The sequence below is a fragment of the Syngnathus floridae genome, chromosome 14 (genome assembly GCF_059516105.1).
Source record: "Syngnathus floridae isolate MCC-2025c chromosome 14, RoL_Sflo_1.0, whole genome shotgun sequence".
Classification (NCBI taxonomy): Eukaryota; Metazoa; Chordata; class Actinopteri; order Syngnathiformes; family Syngnathidae; genus Syngnathus; species Syngnathus floridae.
Window position 1 is genome coordinate 4543345 of NC_142426.1, and position 19731 is coordinate 4563075.

A 19731-nucleotide genomic window follows, 5' to 3' on the forward strand; every position below is an offset into this window, starting at 1 on the left:
AAAGATTAATCAGCCAGTGAGTGGCTTAAGGTTGGCGTCTCTAGGCGGCGGGGGTGGAAGGGGGGGGCAAAAAGCGCAGAGACAAAAAGAGGCCACGTTCATGTTCACACTGGAAATGGAACGTGCCGTGAGGAATACACTCACTCTCTTGCCGGAAAGACATTTCAAAACATTCATTGAGGGAGGAAATGTCTTGGCCAGTCCATCACTACTGTGACAAATAGCACCATCTTGATTTTTAAGAATATTATCAATTAATTTGTTTTATTTTTACAGTATTTTCTTACATTAGCGATTTTCTTACATTAGCAAACAGTGCACCCTTTTTAAAATGAAAAACGAGCTTTGACACGTCCGTCCATATTTTGCCGGCTAAAATTTGTGCTCATTATGAATTTAGCAGTAGTGCTAATGCTAATACAATCTCACACACCTCGTGTCTAAAATGAAAGTTGCAGACACACATTCCAAGGTAGTGTCAAAAAGGAAAAGAAGAAATAACAATGGATCACATTTGACACTTTTCATGGCATCACTCCTGGATAGAGTTTGGCACACCAGCCTTGAAGTGCCAACAGATCTAATATAACAGGAAGTAGCGTATAATATGAGAACTTGTGATGCATGGCAGCGCTCACATTATCACCCGCTAACAAGATGGAAATAGATCTCCTTAATTAAGCCCAGGGTGTACACCAATTCCTGTCTATATCGCCACCTCCCTGACAATTCCACCTCAGCAGCTCCGGTAACTACTGTATCCAAGCACTGCTACACATTAAAGCTTAATAACTAATAAGGCTTTCATCCAGGGAGTTTCCTGTGTGATTTCCATTCATTTGAGGAGGGGGGCTACGCGGGCGGGAATAGCCCAGGACCATCTCCCTGTTTTTCCGGAGCATGTGGATGCTTAAGCCGGCCGGGGGGGTTGCGTGCGAGAGGAAAACAAGCAGCAACTTCAAGTGTGCTGAGTTGCCGAATGTTGAGGATACAAGCTGCGTTTCTGCGCCAACTTCACCAATTAGTGCTCAAGACATTGATTTTTTTTTATCTACCTTTTAATACAAGCAGTCGGGAAATTTTTCTTTTTGCTTCAAAGCGCAATTCTACACATGGTTACTATCAAAGCTAGGAAAGTTCATCCAAGCGCCACACAAATCTCTGAAGATTAGCGCTGATGCTACTGCTAATATGAAACGAGAGGTGTCAATATTGTAGACGTCTGAAATTGGGTGCTCGTTGGTTGCCATGGAGACGCCAGCACGACCACACTTCTTATTTATTTCTAGCTGGCGTTGTTTTTAAAGCGCTCGCGCTGTCCCGGCAAGTCCGACAACAGAAGCCAGTGTAAATCACTGAGACTGTTTTGTGCTAAACTTTCAACGAAAGGTGAACAGTTGACAGGAAATCATTTTATAGTTTTGCCGTGTCCTTTAGAGGAGACACACAGGGAGTTGGGGTTGGGGGCTGGCTGGCTAGTGGCCTGCAGCACCTGAAACCTATTACGGGGCTCTGGAACATTCCACAGGGTTCCTTCACTTTAGCCAGAGGACATCATAAAGGTCCTTGCAGAGCAGCGTGCACACAAACAGGCAACAAGGTGAAACAGTACGAGTAGATTTAGAAGTAAATGTTTGTTTGGTCACTCAAGTTTGAGCCACCTTTGCTCCCAATTCTTACAAAGCAACGCTATGATCAAAACGTTTACTATTGGCGAGCCAAGCAAAACTTTTTTTTTTTATCAACTTTTTTTTTTTTTTTTTTTGTGATTTTTATTATTATCACATGGTCTGCCATCTGGACTTAAAACAGTAGGGCCCAGTAGTGTGCTGACACTGAAAACAAACAAGCATAAACACACAAAAGCGCCTGCCAAATTTCTCACAGATATAGTCTGGCTTTGTGTGTCTATATGTGTTTTAGTGCCACCGAGGCCCGTCTCTTTGGCTGAGCCCGCGCCTCGCCTCGCCTCGGCGTTATGCTCACTGGGTTTGGCTCTATGGGTGTCTGTGGCCTCTCCTCTGGTCGCCCGTGTCCATTTGCTCTGCGGGTATGGCAGGCCCGAGCTGACAGATGGCCGCCCCTCTCTCCATTCCGCTCCAGAGTAACACAGTAACTGGTTTTTCCTCCGCCGTTGACCTTGCCACAGCCAGCCAGCAATCCGGGCTGGCACTCGGCCTGTCGAACAGGAGGGTAATGAAGTCCGGCGCTGCTCACATGATTATTAAGGCTTTGACGCTGGGGGGCCTTTTCAGAGCCCCATGCCCCACACACACACACATGCGCTCCCTCCTCCTCCTGCTCCTCCTCCCCTGTCAGCCATTGGCGACGTAAAAGTTAGATGAGAATAGTCACAGCTTTGGAAAACCACCACCAAAAAGCTCGCTCTGCACTTCAGAGAACTTTGACAACTTTGCTAATCATCAGCATGTGTCTTTTCTCAAAAGACTGGAATCAGAGCCTTCTACCAACGGCCATCTTAGGTGGAAAAGTTAAATCACGCCGCCATTAGCGACGCCAACTTCTAAGAGCGCCACAATTCAACAGCAGCGCGAGGCCCTCGGCGCAAAAGCATCACCGGGTAGGCTCGGAAGGCCAGTCGTGGGATTTGAGAGGCGTCGCTAGCAGCTCTGACCTTTAGCGAGAGGGGGGGGGGGCGATCTGTTTGCCCCGCTCCCATTAGTCGCCCCTCCCCGGAGCAGCCCGCCACCCACCTCCGGACAGACTGCTAAGCAACCTCATCAGACCAGGGGTGCACAACCAGGGGTGACACCCCGGAGACCGACGAGAGGTGGAGTAACGCCGAGGTTAATTTCCATCATGCACTATTTATGGACTTCACTTCAGAACAAGGCTTGGCATTAACACTCCAAAAGAGACATCGCTCCTGTATATCAATAAAACATAGACTGAAGCGCAGGACAGGAGGAGCCTACTTTCATTCAGTCTGCATTAGGCTCTTAAAAATAATTACATTGTTGCCGAACTAGTTTTGATATACACATCACCATGGCGACGGCCAGCGCGATTGTACAAACAGGTCGTATGAACTGAGAAAATCCGATATTTTCTCACACGTCGGCCCATTCTGTGAGGTGTGCGGAAATGTCAAGGAAAAAAAAAATCAATAGATAAGGACCACATCAGACCCCGCTTGTCTGGCCTAGGGAAGGTGCATCCCTGCGGTGATGTCAATTATCTTTGCTTCACAACAAAAAATAAAAAGAACATCAAAAAGTCTGCACAACTTTCAGCATGGAGGAATTTGTAAGAAACTTTCCTTTGATTCCAAGCTCGACTGAATTAAGCTGAGAATTGTATCGCCAGCACTTTTTTTTCTCATCCCCCCCCAAGTTCATTTTGCTTTCAATTCTCCTCATGGATGCAACATTAGTCAGCTAGCGGTGTAATGTAACAAGCGGTAAGGTGCACATAATTGCATATTAGCGGCAGCACACTTGGCTGCGCGGGAGGTGACTGCGCTAACGAACGGAGAGGTGTTATTAATCACCAATTAATAAAAGCGGGCAGATATCACACTCGCTATGCAGCACGCGCAGCGGCTTCTTTTGTTCCAGCCCGAAGCTCCGATGGGTTTTTCTCCACTTTATTATGATTACATTGATGGTGCTCAATTCCTGATCTATTGACTTCTAGCCTCCAACGAGGAGTTCGACCAGGAGTGTTTGTTTGCACATTACGTGTGTGCATGCTCTAATAAAAAAATCACTCATGCCGTCAGACGTCACCAATCGATTTCCCGCGTGCGTCCATAGCAGCTAGCAACTTTCAAGATTCATTTTCTACTTTTATCTAGCTATCATGTTGTAGCTATTTCATTCAACTGGAAAGATTTCAAGTAGATATGAGCTGGAATGAGAATCAAACATTCAAAATGGACAGACAGGGTAGTCACTTGACATTGCTTGAACTATTTAATGTTTCAAGTTTATTTATTTCAAGTGAACGTGAGCCAATTTTCTGAGGAGGACATTTTTATAGAGTTTTTTTTTTCTAGCTTGGTTTTGTTAGGGGGAAAAATTCCATTACAGATTCAGAATTTTTGTTGTTGGATAATAAAATAAAATAAAATATAGTATAGTATAGCATAATATAATATAATATATTTCTTTGCTTCTTTCTTTTGTTTCTTGATTTAGTTTGGCTGAAAAGTTGCAATCCTCAACTGATAGTTAAATTATCACAAGCTACACGACTGAATCTTTAAATAATCGATGTCTTGAGCACAAAACAAAAACGAGCTCCGTGTTATCACGCAAACCAAAGTGGAAACATAAAAACGAGGGAGCCCACAGTGGCCGCTTCCCGCTGAGCGGCCAGCTGTACAGCAAATGTGCCTTTCCCCTCTCCGTCCCCCAAAGTGTCCCACCCCTTTGCTCGGTGCCCACCTTCTTACGCCCGGGTCGCACTGTGCAGGAAGAGGGCTCCTCCCCGACTTGGCTCCAAGCTCACCACTGTCACCAGCCCAGCAAAATTCTAAAGGTGACCCCCCCCCCCATACTACAAAAACAAAAACTTTGCTAGGATGCTGTTTGTTTTGTTTAAGGGTGTCCTTCAGACCAAATGGAGTGATTTTACAGAGATTAAAAGAAAAAGCCTTTTTCACCTTTTAAGAAGGCAGCCTGCGCCGCACGGAGCGACATTTGAAACAGTACGATAAATGGAGCACAAGCGACCCCCCTCGTGAGGCTCCAAATGTCAAAGTTTACAGCGGGGTCAAAGTAAAGCAACGGGGCTTCGTCATGGCGTGCTGATAAAACCCTGAGCGGGCTTTTGTGTCATTGAAAGACCTCCAAACGTCCTGGTAAAACATCACCAAAAAACTACATTGGGACTTTCAAAGCTGAGCCGAAGCTCCATTTTTTAAAGATGAGACACAAAATTCAAATGACTTGAGATTTCAGGGTGACACAATTAGGGAAAATCATACTTTTATTCTTTGCCTTTTGACTTGGCATGAGAGAAACATTATTGCAGTGTTCTATGTAATAATTTATTACCTGGCAAAAAAAATAATCCTGATGAATTTAACATGCGAAGTTGTACTTAATTTAATTTTATTACATTGTTATCATGGATTATTTTGATGAGAGGGGGGGGGGAATGCATTGACTTGGAAGTCCAGCAGTGCTTTTGACTACAGTACAGCATGTTCCACTCTTCCATTTTCCCCACATGGAGATATTGTGAGGTTTCCTATCCGAATTATACCGAAATATAAAAGATTATACGGTGACGGCGGCGGCAGCTGAAAGCACTATAAATCTGCCAGTCTCTGGAGAAAAATTGGACACCCTCGATTCTGCGAGCGCGCCATGCCAAAAAACTCTAAAGAGTGGCCAGCTGTCTTCTGGCCTGCTATTAAATTGCTCCTCGGATGGTGGCGATATCATTTTTTTCCCCTCCCTCCCTCCCTCCTTCCAAAGGAGTCTCCCACTAGGTCCCCAAGCAGAGCGGCCAGCTGTACGGCAAATGTGCGCTGATCCATCTGGGCCCGGTCGGGCTGCGACCTCCAGCTTAAGACGCCGCGGTGCGCTGCCACCTCACACATTTTTTTTTTTTTTTTTAATACCGACATCTCGAATAGCCGGTCACTTTATGCGTGAGCATCCGAGTGGCATGGAAAGGTGCAGCGGAGCTTGGAGTGCTGCTCGCATTACCAAGGCAGCTCATATGGACGATTTTGTCCGTCCGGGTTTCCGTTGCGTTGTTGCGTACATTAGCGCTCGGAGCCACTATATATAGAGTTATCAGTGTGAAGTGACACCGTAGAGGAACGGGCCATGGATGAAAACAACACCCCTATGAATCCAGCGTCTGCTCCATTACCTACGCTAATAACGCTGACAGCTGAGCGGCGATGACCCCGGCCCCCCTGTTTCCCCTCTCCCGTGCAGATGGCCATTAAAGAGAGAAAGTGTCCTTTTTTTTTTCCACCAGAGAAGGTATTTAGAGCTTTTCTAAATGAGTATTTTTTTTTTTTTCACTGCGTTTTTTTGGCCCAGACTAGTTTTGCAGTGATTATAGGACTGGATGGGATTCAATTCTGTGATGCTAACGTTTTACTCCGCCGACGTAGAGACATTTGTCGGTTAGCTTTCGCCAACCTGGTAGTGGCTGCTACCTTCACTCCTTTAACTGATTGAAATGGTAACTGAGGCGCGATCAGGTAATCGAGAAGCCGATTAAATCAGACAATTACGGCTCGTAGTCGATGCACGATTTTTTTTTTTTTGTTGAGGCAGGAAGTCGGGTACGCTACTTATGTTGGATATCTCATAAAATTGTGCACATCGAATTTCCCTTTCCTTTCGCTCTCTGTAATTGTTCTACTGATATGACAAAGGCACTTCTCCGGATTTTCACAAATGGTCAAGCAAACCATCCAGCAGCCAGCCAGCCTTTTGAGGAGTCTGACGCAATCATGCGGAATACAAAGCGACGGCATATCAGAGGAGTAAGACATCAGACAATCAGCCATCCTCCTGTTATCTTAAGCTGCCCGAATTCCACTATTACGGGGGGGAGCTGTGCGCGGGCGCCGCTGAAAGACATAAAGTAACCGGTAGGGGGCTTTGTTTTGTACCCTCCCAGTGTGCTCCGTGCCCGCCTTTGCAACAGAAAGGACTAATGCTGGCACGGTACTGTATTATGCGCCCCCTGAAGAATAGTGGGTGAGCAGATTGCAAAGATGAATACAAAACACACACCTACACTCTGGGCTCATCTCTCTCCTTTGCAAATGCTCCGTGGCATCAAAATCACAAATCACATGCTTCTGATTGTTTATGCACAAACAGTGGGCCCCTGATAGAATTGCCGAGCGGTCCTGATAGAATTGCCCACCGTGTTTAAATTCACCTGCGCCTAGAAGCGTGTCCCAAACAGAGAGGCGGTTTGGTTCCAGATCAATGACTCGCTCCCCCACTGAAGACAACAGATAATGCAGTGTAATGAAAGAGCCGCCAAACGAGCTGAATAAATGAATGAATAAAGGAACGTGAGACCAGAATTCAGATACCTACTTACTGCAGGCGAAGGGGGTTGGGGGGAGAGAGAAAAAAAAAATGTTTCCCAATTGTTTTGTCTTTACAAATGCTTCTGCCTGCATACAGATGACACACAAAGCCGGCCGAAATGTTTGGGGCGAGTGTAGTTTGTTGTCGAAATAGATTCAGGGTAAAAAATTATGTCACTTGCAGCGCTGTTCATATCTGAATCATAATTTATGTTTGTGTATTTTCTAGTTTTTAATATGATTGTTTGACAAAAAGTCATCAACAGATTAATGAATTAATCTATTGATATATATACACACATATATAGTATGTATATAAATATATATACATATATATAAATACATACATACAGACACACACTATCTACATAGTGTCAAGATATTTTCTTCCCACTTTGAATCAATATTTGAATCAACATTTCAGCAGGCTCCATAAGCATGCTCACAACATTTTGATCATTCACATGCATGGGGAAATTAAGATGACTTGCTTATGTTTATGGATGCACAACACTTGGGGATGACGTTAAAATATTCAAGTAATTCCACCTAGTTTGTGATGTGATCCGGAAACTTGTGAGCCTAAATGAGACAGGGTCAAATATTTTATTAGATTTTTCACACTATGTGATTTATCCTCAAAAATGATGAAATGATGTTCTTTTTAATTTGAATGTTTAAATGGATGATGGGCTCAAGTCTGATTCATGTTAGCTACAAAATCACAAGTATCATTTTCAAATGGAGGATATTGATCACAGTCTCTCCGTACTATAGAAGTACCTTGGAAACAGTGAACACATTTCGATAGCTCATGCAGGGACACACCAAGAAACAACAACAAAAAAAAAGGTCTCCTACCGAGCATATGGTTGGCCACATGAACTTGGATGTCCCATTCACTGTAGAATACCATCTGACATTTGATGCACTGGTACGTCTTCTTCTGTAAATAAAAGCAATATTACGAAACTCATCGTCGAGTAAAGCACACACAAAAAAAAACGAAAAACAGAAGGAGGCACGCTACCTCCTCAGTTTGCGACGGACTGGATCTGGGCATTGGGGACATCTGTGGTGTCTTGAGCTGTCCACCGCCGCCGTCCCCTGCGTGCACCGCCTGGACGTGGTTATGCAATTCCACCTCGGACTCAAACTTGACGTTGCAGCTCGAGCACCGCGTCTTTGCGGCAGCCGTTGAGGATGTCGAAGAGGACGAGGACGACGAGGAGACGGCTTTGCCTTTGCCCTCGCCTGGGCTGAGTCTCTCTCCCTGGATCCATTGGGCGGTGTTTGGCGCCGGAGTGGCGGCGCCCCCCTGTTGCTGCTGTTGCCTGCCTCCGTTCATGGTCGGACTGGAGCTCTTGGACTCGGCGTTGGCCACGCACGACGCGCAAAGTCCGTAAGGCAGGCCGTTGATGTCCAGCTTGACCAGATCCTGCTTAGAACGAAAGTCTTTCAGGCAGGAGGCACACTTGAACGGTTTTTGGACGTGATGTAGGTGCTGGTTGTGAGCGAGGGCACTGGCGCGCACCATGGATTGGTTTGCCGACATGGTCCCCGTTTTTTGCATGTGGAAGGTCCCGTGGATCTTGAGCTCCAATGTGGACGTAACCGTCTGCATGCATACCACGCATCGGAAACCCGTCAAGGAATTCCTCAGGTCCGGGTGCATCTGACAGTGCTCCAGAAAATCTTCCTCGCTATGGAGAGGCATCTTACAGATGCGGCAGCTGCCCGTGTCGAGACTTTTGCTGTGGGTGACCTTGTGTTCGGTCAGGGTGAGCAAAGAGGGGAAACGCTCCCCGCAGATGGGGCACATGTAGTGCTTGACGGGCCCAAGGTGGGTCTGCATATGTTCCCTCAGACCGGCCTCGGAGAAGAAAGTGCGAGAGCAGACGTTGCACTTGTGGTTGCCCTTGATCATATCGGCTTTCCTTTTCATCATGGCGCTCTCGCCGGGGCGAATGTTGTGGTCCCTCAGCTGGTGGTTGGTGAGAAGCGACTCCATGGTGTAGGAGGCTCCGCAGATGTCACAACTGTACATGGGCTCCGCAGTCTCCACCTCTTCCTCGCTTCCATCGTGGCTGTTCTGGGACTCCAGCGTGGGTCCTCCTGTGGTCCCCGTACCGTGGCTGTTGGCCAGGAGACCTTGCAGCTCGGCCTCATCTTTCGGGTGGCCGTCCGCCCCGCCGACGGCGGCGGAGCCATTGGCGCCGCAGTTCTGCGCCTTGCCCTCAAACACGCAATGCTTCTCCCGCAAATGCTTCTCCAGCAGCACGATGGCGTGGAAGGCCTTGCTGCAGAAGCGGCAGTTGTACTTCTTGCTATGGGTGGTGATGTGACACTGCAGCTCCACCTCCGTCCCGAACGACTCCCCGCAGAAGATGCAGCGGTGGGCGCGACCTTGGTTTTCCAGGTGGCTGTGTTTGACGTGCAACTGCAGGTCGGTCTCGTGCCTGAAGTCCCAGTTGCAGGAGGTGCAGCGGTATACCTTCTTCTCGTTACTGTGCTTCACGGCTAAGTGGAGTTGAGTGGACACCTTGGAGTCAAACACCTCCTGACACAGAGTGCAACGAAAGAACACAAAGGTGTGCATGTCCAACAGGTGCTTCTGCAGGTCATCCACCGACGTGAACTGCTTGTCGCAACTCTCGCAGATGTAATAGGTGGAGGTGATGGTGAAGTGAATGGTGACGTGCTTCAACAGGGATTCTTGGTTCGGGAACTCTTTGTTGCACTGCGGGCAGGTGAGTTGTGGCTGCAGGCCATCAAGGTGAGTCTTCAGGTGGGTCTGGAAAAGATCTAAGTTGGTATACTTGGCCCCGCACTGGTTACAGATGAACTCTCCGGACGAGCGCGCGGCGGATCCGCCTTGCTTGAGCATGGACGCTTGTTCTACGGTGATTGGAGAGGAGGGGCTGAGAGCGTGCAACGTCTTCTTGCCATTATTGATGTAGTTGAGAGCAAGGGGAATGTTCTTGTGATTCTCCTTAATGTGCTTGTTGAGCTTCAGAACACTGTTGAAGATGGGTGAGTTGGTGCAGTACGAGCAGGAGTAGACCTCCACGATGGGCTCCTTGGGGGTGACGGCCAAAGGAGAGTCGAAACGCAGGCTGCCGCCATCGCAGTGAGTCTGACGGACGTGCTCTTCCAAGGTGGTCTCTGTCAAGAAACCCATGAAGCACTGGGGGCAGAAGAAGGCGTTGCTCTCCTTGGCCACGGGACTGGGAAAGCCATGGGAACAGCGGATATGCTCCTGCAGGGTGTTGAGGTCACTCAGTATCTCGGGGCAGAAGTTGCACTGAAGGAGCGAGTCGGACAAGCCGACCAGCAGGGCCGCGTGGCCCTCGGCGTTGTGGACCTGCTTCAGATGTTCGTTCAGATTTAACAAGGAGGGCAGGACCTCCAGGCAAAACTGGCAGGTGTGGGCCTGCTCCGGCTTGTCCAGATGCATGGTCCGGAGGTGAATCTGAAGCACGGCCAAACTGGAGAACACTTGCTTGTTGCAGTACATGCAAGTGTAAGAAACCTTTGGCTGCTTGGCCGCTCGCCCGCCAACGTCTGAGGCGTTGTGAGCGGCCCGCTTCCTCCTGCCCCGAGTCTTGGGGACAGGCGGTGCTGTCTCCACCATGGTGGAGCTGTCGACAGAGAGGTTGGAGTCAGGAGTGGTGCTGGAGACGGAAGTGTAGCCCACGGTCAGCAAAGAAGGGCTGTTACTATGGTTACTGGATTCGGGAAGCTGGTGGACGTCCATGTGAGCGTAGAGGTCTTCCACGGACAAAAAGTGCTCGGAGCAGACGGCGCAGGAGTGGCTCTTGCGGTCCCGGCCGTGGGCCCGGTCGATATGGCTCAGGAGGGCGCCTTCGTCGCCAAAGGGCTCGTGGCAGTAGATGCACTGGAGGGTGGCGCCCAGGCCTCCGTCCTCCGACGGCGAGCACTCGGGGTGGCACTCGGCGATGTGCCTCTGAAGGTCTTCGGGGACGTCGAAGCCTTCCTCGCACCGGTCGCACTTGCGCGTCTCTTTCAGCTTCCAGTCGTCCGCTCGGCCCTCTTTGCCCCTTTCGTGCACTTGCATGTGGCCGTGAAGCGAGCTGGAGGAGAGGAAGCCTCGGCGGCACACGGGGCACTTGTGCGGTTTGTTGGAGGCGTGAGTTTTCATGTGGATTTTCAGGTGGTCGCTGCGGGAGAAGGCCGAGTCGCACTCGCCGCAATGGTACTTCTTGTCGCCGGTGTGCAGCTTGACGTGGCGGTCGCGGCTACGCTTGTGCTTGAACAGACGGCTGCAGAAGGTGCAGCTGAACGGGAGCTTGTCGCCGTGGCTCTGCTCGTGACGTTTCAGGAAGCTCAGGCGGCTGAACGACTTGTTGCAGAATTGGCACGGGTACGGCAGGCCTGGCCCGCCTTCGTCCTCTCCAAAATCATAGTCCTCGCAGTGTCCCGGAGACGTCTGATCCTTACTGGAAGGAGATGACGCCGGCCAAGAACAGGACGGGTCGTCTTCTATGTCTGCGCCATCTGAAAGGGAAAACGATTCATTTGAGTCACTATCGTCTCGTCCATCATATTAATTGGAGTGAATTCTTTTGGACTTTAAATACAAAATTGAACAATGCCTCCTCTAAGGTGTAAAAGTTACATTAAAACACACAATTGAAAGTATAATTAGAGATGATAATAAGAAGAAATACTTTTAGCACAATTAACCTTGTATGTGGCCATGTAATGGCTTAGCCCACTGTGACTCATTACACAATCTCTCTGACATTTAAAACCAAAGCAAGACAGTGGGTGGAAGCCTGGCATGAGGTAAATTAGAACATTTCCATTATTTCTGAACTGCTAAAAGACTATAAAACAAATGTAAAAAAAAAAAAAAGGAGCCCTTGGAACAACTTTAAAGCCGGATGAAACGCACGAGAAATACAGATTCGACACTGAAGATTAAATGTGCAATTTCAACGGCAGCCATACGTAGCCTTTAGGAAGCCTCCGCCGTGAGACAAATGATCTGAATGAAAAGTTGAATGCGCCGAGCATCACTCAATACATATCCGATTACGGAATAAAGATTATTAACATATTTATCAGCGTGCAAAGCTGCGAGGCGAGAATATGCGCGGCGCAGAGGAGGCAAACAAGGGACGCCACACCAGGGAGCAAGCAACGGAGCGTCTGTCTAATGACACGTCAAAAAGGTTCCAATGGCAAAATGTTGCTTTGATCCAATTTGGCGAGCGGGAGCCATATTGGAGTTCTTGGGGGTGTTGTTGAATGGTTGTCTATCTTTGTATGGATGCTGCGACTGATGTGTGACCAGTTTCTGGATGCTCCAGCATCACGCGACCCTGAACACGAAAGGGAAAATGGATGGATAGATTCACTATTTTATTTACTTTTTTTATTTATTATTGACTATTTATGGCACATGAGTTTGCTCAATTCGCCATCATTGAGAACGACTTCCAATGTGCTGACGTTCCTGCGCTGTGGCATAACTGAAAAACAGCACTTCCACAAGTTCAAAAGGTTACGGGCCACTTCTTCCTGCCGTCCCATTCCAAGTGCTCTCCACTTCCTTAGCTAAATAAAAGTGTGTCATCTCAACCCCTTCAGAAAAAGCCGAGTCCAAAGGGCAAAACTGAGAAATGGAAAAACAAAAGGAAACGGCAAAGATTTATGAAGGTAGGAGGGAGGGGTGGTGAAGGAAAAGCTGGTCGCAGGAGCCAACCTGACAAATCCGAGCGTCTCCTTCTCCTCCCCTCGCTGTTGTTGTTTTACGGGGTGATCTGCCCTTCATCGGGATATCGTGCCCTCTCGGAACACTCGCGCCCCATCAGGCCCTATCTTCAGGAAACAGATGCGGTCGGTCGGAGGAGGCCGCCTCCTCCTCCTCCCCGCCGTGGTTGAGAGGAGTCCACCTCCACACCGCGGCCCTCCCCAATGCCTTCCCCCCCGCTGGCGAGGCGCCCACTCTCGGCATCTCTCTCAAGGTGCAAAACCGGCTCAGCTCTTTGGGTGTGTGACTCAGAGCGAGGCCCTCCTCCACAGAGGGGGCGGGTTCTGCCATGAAGAATGACCCCGGCCGATGCCTCGCAGTCAAACGTATTGGCGTGAAGATAACGCTATAAAACAAACAAACAAATGGGCCTGTATGGCACGAGGTTAAATGGAAGTTGACGCTCCAAAATGAGGAAGCCTTTGCCTTGGGACAACGTCAAGCTGTCCTTCCGTTGTTTGCTTATTTGCTTGATGTCAATTATTTATTTAGTGCCGTTACTCCAAGGACACATAAACATCAATCTGATAAAAAAAACAACAACAACTGTTGTTCTCCAGCAAAGACGAGCAGATAATAGTCGAGTAACAATTTGGATGAATCAAAGCTAGACAAATTTGACCAAGAAAAGCATCAGCTGGATATTTATCCAAACATCTAAAGTCTTTCAACTTTGAGGTAAGAAAACTAAAAAGCATAAAAGAATTAAAACGAGTACTGGACCAAGCCGTCAAATAGTCCAGAATATGAAACTATTAAAGGAAAAAACATGTTTTAAGATGCCAACAGCTTTTTGTGTGCAACGGATTGTTTCTGTTTCCATTATAGGAAACAAAATGTAATCAAAGTCCAAGGAAAAGAGCTTTGAAGCTGCACCGAGTGTATATGATTTATGAACGATAGAAGATCCCTCGCGGCTGAAAGGTTCTGCTGCTGTAAAGACACAGCGACTTAGTTCTTTGTTTTAGTGGCAGGACAATAACAGCAAGAATTTTCGGGGGTTTTTTTCCCTGGCGCGTGTGCAGGTTCATTCTCTCGCTCTCTCCCACACATACACAAAAAAAACAGAGTCAGAAGTCCAATGGCCAAAACAAGTATGTGAACAAGCGTGGATGAAAGCTCAATCCTTCCTCAGGAGAGCGGCAGAGGAAAGAGAGAGAGAGACAGCCTTGTTTTTTTCCCCTTCTTCACCCTGACAAGAAATGCCCAGGCCTCAGCAGCAGCAGCCTGAGTAAATAAAAGAAGGGGGCCTTACTTCCCGGTCTCTCGGGCCGGGGGCCTGTGCACGCCAGCGCTCTCTGTGCTGCTGCCAAAGGGGATGCTGGGGCCTGAAAAACTACACCCTGCAGCTGAAGGGCTGTCTTTGTTGGACTGCCAAGGCCTTCCTGAGCATCCTTCAGCCAACAGCCTGTCACATCCTGGGAGGAAGACCTCCATCTTAAGGCCTGTCCCTCTCCGGGAGTTGTGGCAATGCCGACACTCTGTTCAATGTCTCCTATGTGAACAAAAACCAGGCCGGCCGGCGGGAGTGTGCCATCGTTTGACGTTAGCTTGGGGAGATGAGATCTTAGACCTTTCCGCATGACAGCAACTAGAAAGGCAATCGCTAGTCCACCGAGGTGCAAAGATTGTGACCTGGCAAGCCGAGCAACTAATATTTGTATTTTTCATATGCTGCATTTTTGGACCACCGTGGGTCTCTATTTATTTGTTTAGAAATGTGCATACACTAAACACCCTAAAGATCATGTGTACAGGAAAATCTCTGTCCTATATTTATTCAAAAATACTTTACTAACTTTTTTCAGGAAGGGTTTGAGGTAGCCATCTTCTTTTCAAGGCACAACCCAAAAGTAAACAGCTCTGGTCATGTGATCATTTCTACAATACGTACATTTCATCCCAGCACTCTATTCTGTCCAAATTTACTGAAAATAATTGGAAAGAAACATTTCTAGAGTCAAATGATTTTTGTCTGTCACGATTCAGAGCGGTGGGTTCAAGTAAACAAAGCAGGAGAGCAAATAAGTCCAGTTCGATTCGACATTCATCCCTGATTATAAAATGCACAGTTGATTTTGGAGAAAAGGTAAGGTACGAACAGAAAATATAACCCATGCAGAAAACAGCAAACCCACAAAATGAATGCAGGACCACTCGCTTTCTATATAGCGAGTCAATTTCACCAGGTTCCACATGTATGAGTACTATATTAAAAAAAAATCTCTTCTATTTACACAAGTCCTATATACCATGTATTTTTTTTTTTTCTACCACACTCATGTCTAGAGGTTTCTCGTAGCAGACTGAAGTGTTCTTTGTGCCCCCCGCTTCCTCTGTGTTCATTCATAGTAACCTTTCCCAGAGTAAATACTCCTGTTCAAATAAAGCCCTTAAATCTGGGAACAGGTCGGCTGCCATTTTGGGACTCCAAAACCCAGAGGATCCCTTTTGATTTATGTCCGCTATTAATAAATTTGGCTCTTACAAAAATACACAGGTATAATTTGAAGAGAGCGTGACATTAATTCATCCACATATGGCGCTGGTCATTTTGGGCTTTTCATCGCCATTGCGATTGGTTGGCGGGACAACACTTTGGTGGTGTGCTCAACTCCAGTCCAAAGTAAATCACATCTTTGTGTGTTATGCTTGTCATAAAAATGTGTTTTGAGCGTATTTGTTGGCACACGAGGGGATCGGGGACTCATTGAATAAACAAAAAAGCTGACAACTTGTCTGATGTAACACCGTGACCTTCCTTCATATTCACACACGATGTATTTTCTTTTTTTCGAACATTACGATTATTTCCCCGCGAGACAACCGCACGTGTCATCTCAGCACTTTACCTTTTCTGATACCCAAATAGCTGCGCGTCATGTGACAGCGTCACTTAAGATTGAATTGAGGATGCGGCAAAATGAATTTTCGCGTTATCTCAAGAGGCCGGAAGTCATCCGAAGACATCAAACCCGAGTTTTTTGTGGTTTTATCGGCAAGCCTGACAAACCTAAATCTTAAAGTTCATTCAGCGGTATCCATTACGCCCGCCCCGCCTCCCACCCTGGGGAAAAGCGGCAAAGCGTCAACTACTTTGTCCACATTAGCCACGTCCCCCAGCTCAGACAGGCACACTTGGTCACTGTCCCAGAAATCACAGTGCCCCAGTGGCACCCCGAGAAAGTTAGACAAATGGAAGGCCAGAGTTGAGGAAAAGTAGGGCAGACGGTCATCATTTACTGTTTTTTTTCTTTTTTTTTTCTTTGTGGTTGGCCTGTGATAGCAAGACACCGTGACAAATGGATTACATACTGTGTGAAAGACATGGCCCTGACACACAAAGACAGTAACTGAGATGAAGAACAAGTGGAATGTTTACTCATACAGTTCTTGTAAGGAACCTTATGACAAAAATGCGGACAAATTACAGGTCGGCCTACCAATAGCAAAAATACATGTGTATTAGGAAACGGAAACTATATTAAGGACAATACGGAACCCCAAAAATTTTTTTCCAGCTAATCGGTCAGTCAGCTAGATGTTAGTAAGTTAGCCAAGTTAGTCCTGCTGCCATTCTATCTTGTCCGTTCATAGGTCAATACTAGCTACTGAGATGGTGAGCGAATGTCTCAAACCAAACTATAAATAGGAGATTCACAATTTGGAATGATTTTTTTCCAATTTTGCTGGCAGTCTAAGCTGATCTAGGTTTGTGAGAGAGTGAGAAGAGGTTGAAGCATAAGCGCAAACAGGAAGAAGGCTGTCCTGCAGGTCTTGGCTTGTCCAGTGGCCACAGTGAGTCTCGCAGGGGGAGAGAGCAGGATGACAATCTGTCCCACAGCATGACCCCGCCATCGCCCGCCTCACTGCACTGGCTCTTAGGGAGGACGGGAGTGTGTGTGTGTGTGTCTGTGTGTGAGTGTGTGTTGTTCCCTCAACGCTGCGGCAGATCAGATGCAAGATCCAGGAATCCATTCTACTATGTGCTTCTGCTAATGTCTGCTCATTGTGTGCATTTCTCTGTTTGAACTTATTCGGGTGAATATGACTTATGAGGAAAATCGCTGTTGTGTGTAGAAATATGCTGACTTATACGGCCACGTCTTTAAACAAGTTTCCTGACTGAGCTCAACTTTTTTAAATGAATAGCATTAAAAAATGTCTTGAGCGATTGTGCCTTGGGGTTAAGATTTTTTTTTCTGCCCGATCTACTCAATGGCCACCATGAAAATGACATGTTTGTAACCGTAATGCAGTTAAGCTAACAGTTAGCTTTTTATTGATTCTTCGATGACTATTACTGGAGATGCTATGTAGCACCAATTTGGTCAGTTTTGGTATTACGGCAGATTTGGGGAAGAGTTTGCTCATTGTTGAGGGAGATTTGATGGACTGTTTGCACACATTTCCTCGTTGTGTGGAGTCCTCCACTAAGGTCTAAAAAAAAATAAAAAAATCTGAAAACTGTGTGCATTTTGGCTTGAGCAACCACACACAGAAAGAAAATGCCTTTCCCTTGCTTCTTGACCTGTGACTTGTGGTTTTTTCCCCTGATTAATACACAGAGGTTCTATTTGATATCTCCTCAAAGGCGTCCATGCTTGTCAGTGGTAGTACAACAGGAGACAGGCCGGGAGGGAGACAAAAACACGGAGAGCAGAGCGGGAGGAGAATAACAACACACACATATTCAGAAGAAGAAGAAGAAGAAAAAAAAAAGCATCTGCTCAAGCAAGACGATGTATTTTCATGCATCCCTGTCTTAAATGTCAAGATTTCTTAAACCTCACTGACTACAGCATGGACACCTCTCCAAGGTCCAAGAGAACCTGCATTTATTAATAATTAGCTCGAGACAGACATATTTCTTTTTCCGGAGAGAATAAAATTTCACAAGTTCTTTTCCAGTCATTCTTTTTTTTGTTGTTGTTGGCCCGAATCCCGTCGAGCGATTCAGACGTAGCATCGGCCTGGCTGCTCCCTCCTCTCCTTAATCATGCCTCTAATACCCTCCAGATGAATAAACAGCGTCATCCCGCCTCTCTGCGCCAGCCAGAAGGCTCCTCTCTGCGCTCTTGAATCCAACTTCCAAGCAGCAGCAGCGGCGGCGGCAGAAGAAGACGGGACGCGAGCAAAAAGATGACAGATGGAAGGGTGGATCAATGCGGAAAGCGGCGCAAACGGCAAAGTAACAAAAGCCACGGCGAGATTTCCCCGCTTTTCCCAATAATTCGTCTGATCTCTCACTCGACACAATTACCACTGTGATGAGTCTCCTCATCTTTGAGGAGACTCCTACGGACATGCTTGTAATTTTTTTTTTTATTTCTTCTTCTTTTTGTTTTGGTGCAACCTTGTCACCTCACACTGTGTCCACAGACTGCACAGGGAGGGGAGGGGGTGAGGAGGTTGGCGGGTGGTTGTGTGCGGATGCTCCCTGGAGAAGCAAACAGACCCTGGACCAGCACTTCCCTGGGCCCACTAAAGCGTGCCAGAAGATTCCCGCCATGTGTGTAGAGTATGTGAGCACAAATGGCTGACAGATTTCAGGGTTAGCTTTTTTTTCCGCCTGCCCTCTTGCATTGTAGCTTGATGCTAATAAGCGTCGCGCAAATACATGATGATCATCATCATCGTGAGGCCGGACGGAAAACAAGCGAGCGAATGACTACGGGGCATTTTTTACTTATTCATCCATCACTGCAAATTGATTTATTCTGCTTTAGCTATTTATCAGCAGAAAAAGATCAAACAAAAAAACAACTTTGCTGAATGACAAAAGTTTTAGTAGTAGAAGACAAAAGGCTGATCTTCCTTCCTACTCCTTTTTCACAAATTCTTAATGGGCGGCTATGATTGGAATATACAGTGAGGAGGCAATAAAAGTGGCATGGGTGCTTAAGTTGCTATCTGAATTTTACAACTAGGGTGACCTTTAATTAAATTTGCTGTGTAAATATGCCGATGAATCAGCAAGGGACATTGTCAAACCAAAGGTGGGAAACTCCATCGGTCAGGTGGCATCTTCTCAATTTGCATTTCTTTTCAGGTCATGATGCGGCCTGGGCGAGTATTTGGTTGGAGTTTGGCTAAGCTGTTTAGTTTTAGGAGCTAAAATGCACAAGTAACAAACAAATTTTGTCCTTCCAAAAATTCATGGTTATTGTAATGCGACGTGACAAAAAGAAAATGTGGCTTTCTAAATATGGAATTCTCTAGAGCTGAGTGAGCACTCTGCTTTGGCCTTTTATACGCGAGAATGTTAAAAGAAGACGCTGGCAAAGGCCACTGTGGGTATTTATATTTCAATGGCCTTGCAGGCAACAATGTTAACATTATAGAACTGAATTTGTTCAATTCAGGTTTTTGCGTGAACATGGAATTTTGGTCACCAAGATGTTGGCGCTGAAGTGTATTTTCCGTTTGTCAAATTGCTAAATTTTAGCTAGAAATGGCAAAAGCCGTTGAGAAAGGACTTAAGACACCGTTTGCCGTGTCATCAGCGACTATAATTATAAAGCGATGATTTATTTGCTTTTTGAGCCAGAAAGTTTAGCCTAGGAAATATTCACCGCCTTTTTTTGATTTAAAAGAACACATCAGATCATATCTTAAAAACGGACTGCTGTCATGGATAAATAAGTGAAACACATTTATGAGAAAATGAGTAAAGGTATTTCACACGACGCTTTCTATTAAGATTGGCCACACATGAAAGCAGCCATCAACTCGGCCTCTGGCAGCCTCAGCTAACCTTTATCCTATAGGGTCTAATTAATGTTGGCCTTTTTGAAGGGAGGGCCGTCCGCTGTTGACCTCTTGTAGGCCAAATCCGTCCGTTTCGCTGCTGAGCCAGCCTGCCTCTCTTAGCCACCATCAACCGTAGTAGCGCAGAGTCCCTATTAAGACC

The 19731-nt window shown here is 46.8% G+C and overlaps 1 protein-coding gene across 3 annotated transcripts in view; it reads right to left on the reverse strand.

Moving 5' to 3' along the window:
* Positions 1-19731, reverse strand: part of LOC148387176 (zinc finger protein 521-like) — a 73764-nt gene that overhangs the window by 31239 nt on the left and 22794 nt on the right. The window contains exons 5-7 of one of the 3 annotated variants that reach the window (XM_088395683.1): positions 8070-11557; positions 7901-7985; positions 1987-2178 (exon numbers count right to left, since the gene is read on the reverse strand). In XM_088395683.1, the coding sequence (XP_088251809.1) occupies positions 1987-2178; positions 7901-7985; positions 8070-11557 (3765 nt within the window). Of the gene's footprint in view, positions 1-1726; positions 2179-7900; positions 7986-8069; positions 11558-19731 lie in introns of those variants that run through there. The other 2 variants (XM_088395681.1, XM_088395682.1) reach the window with 2 other exon arrangements.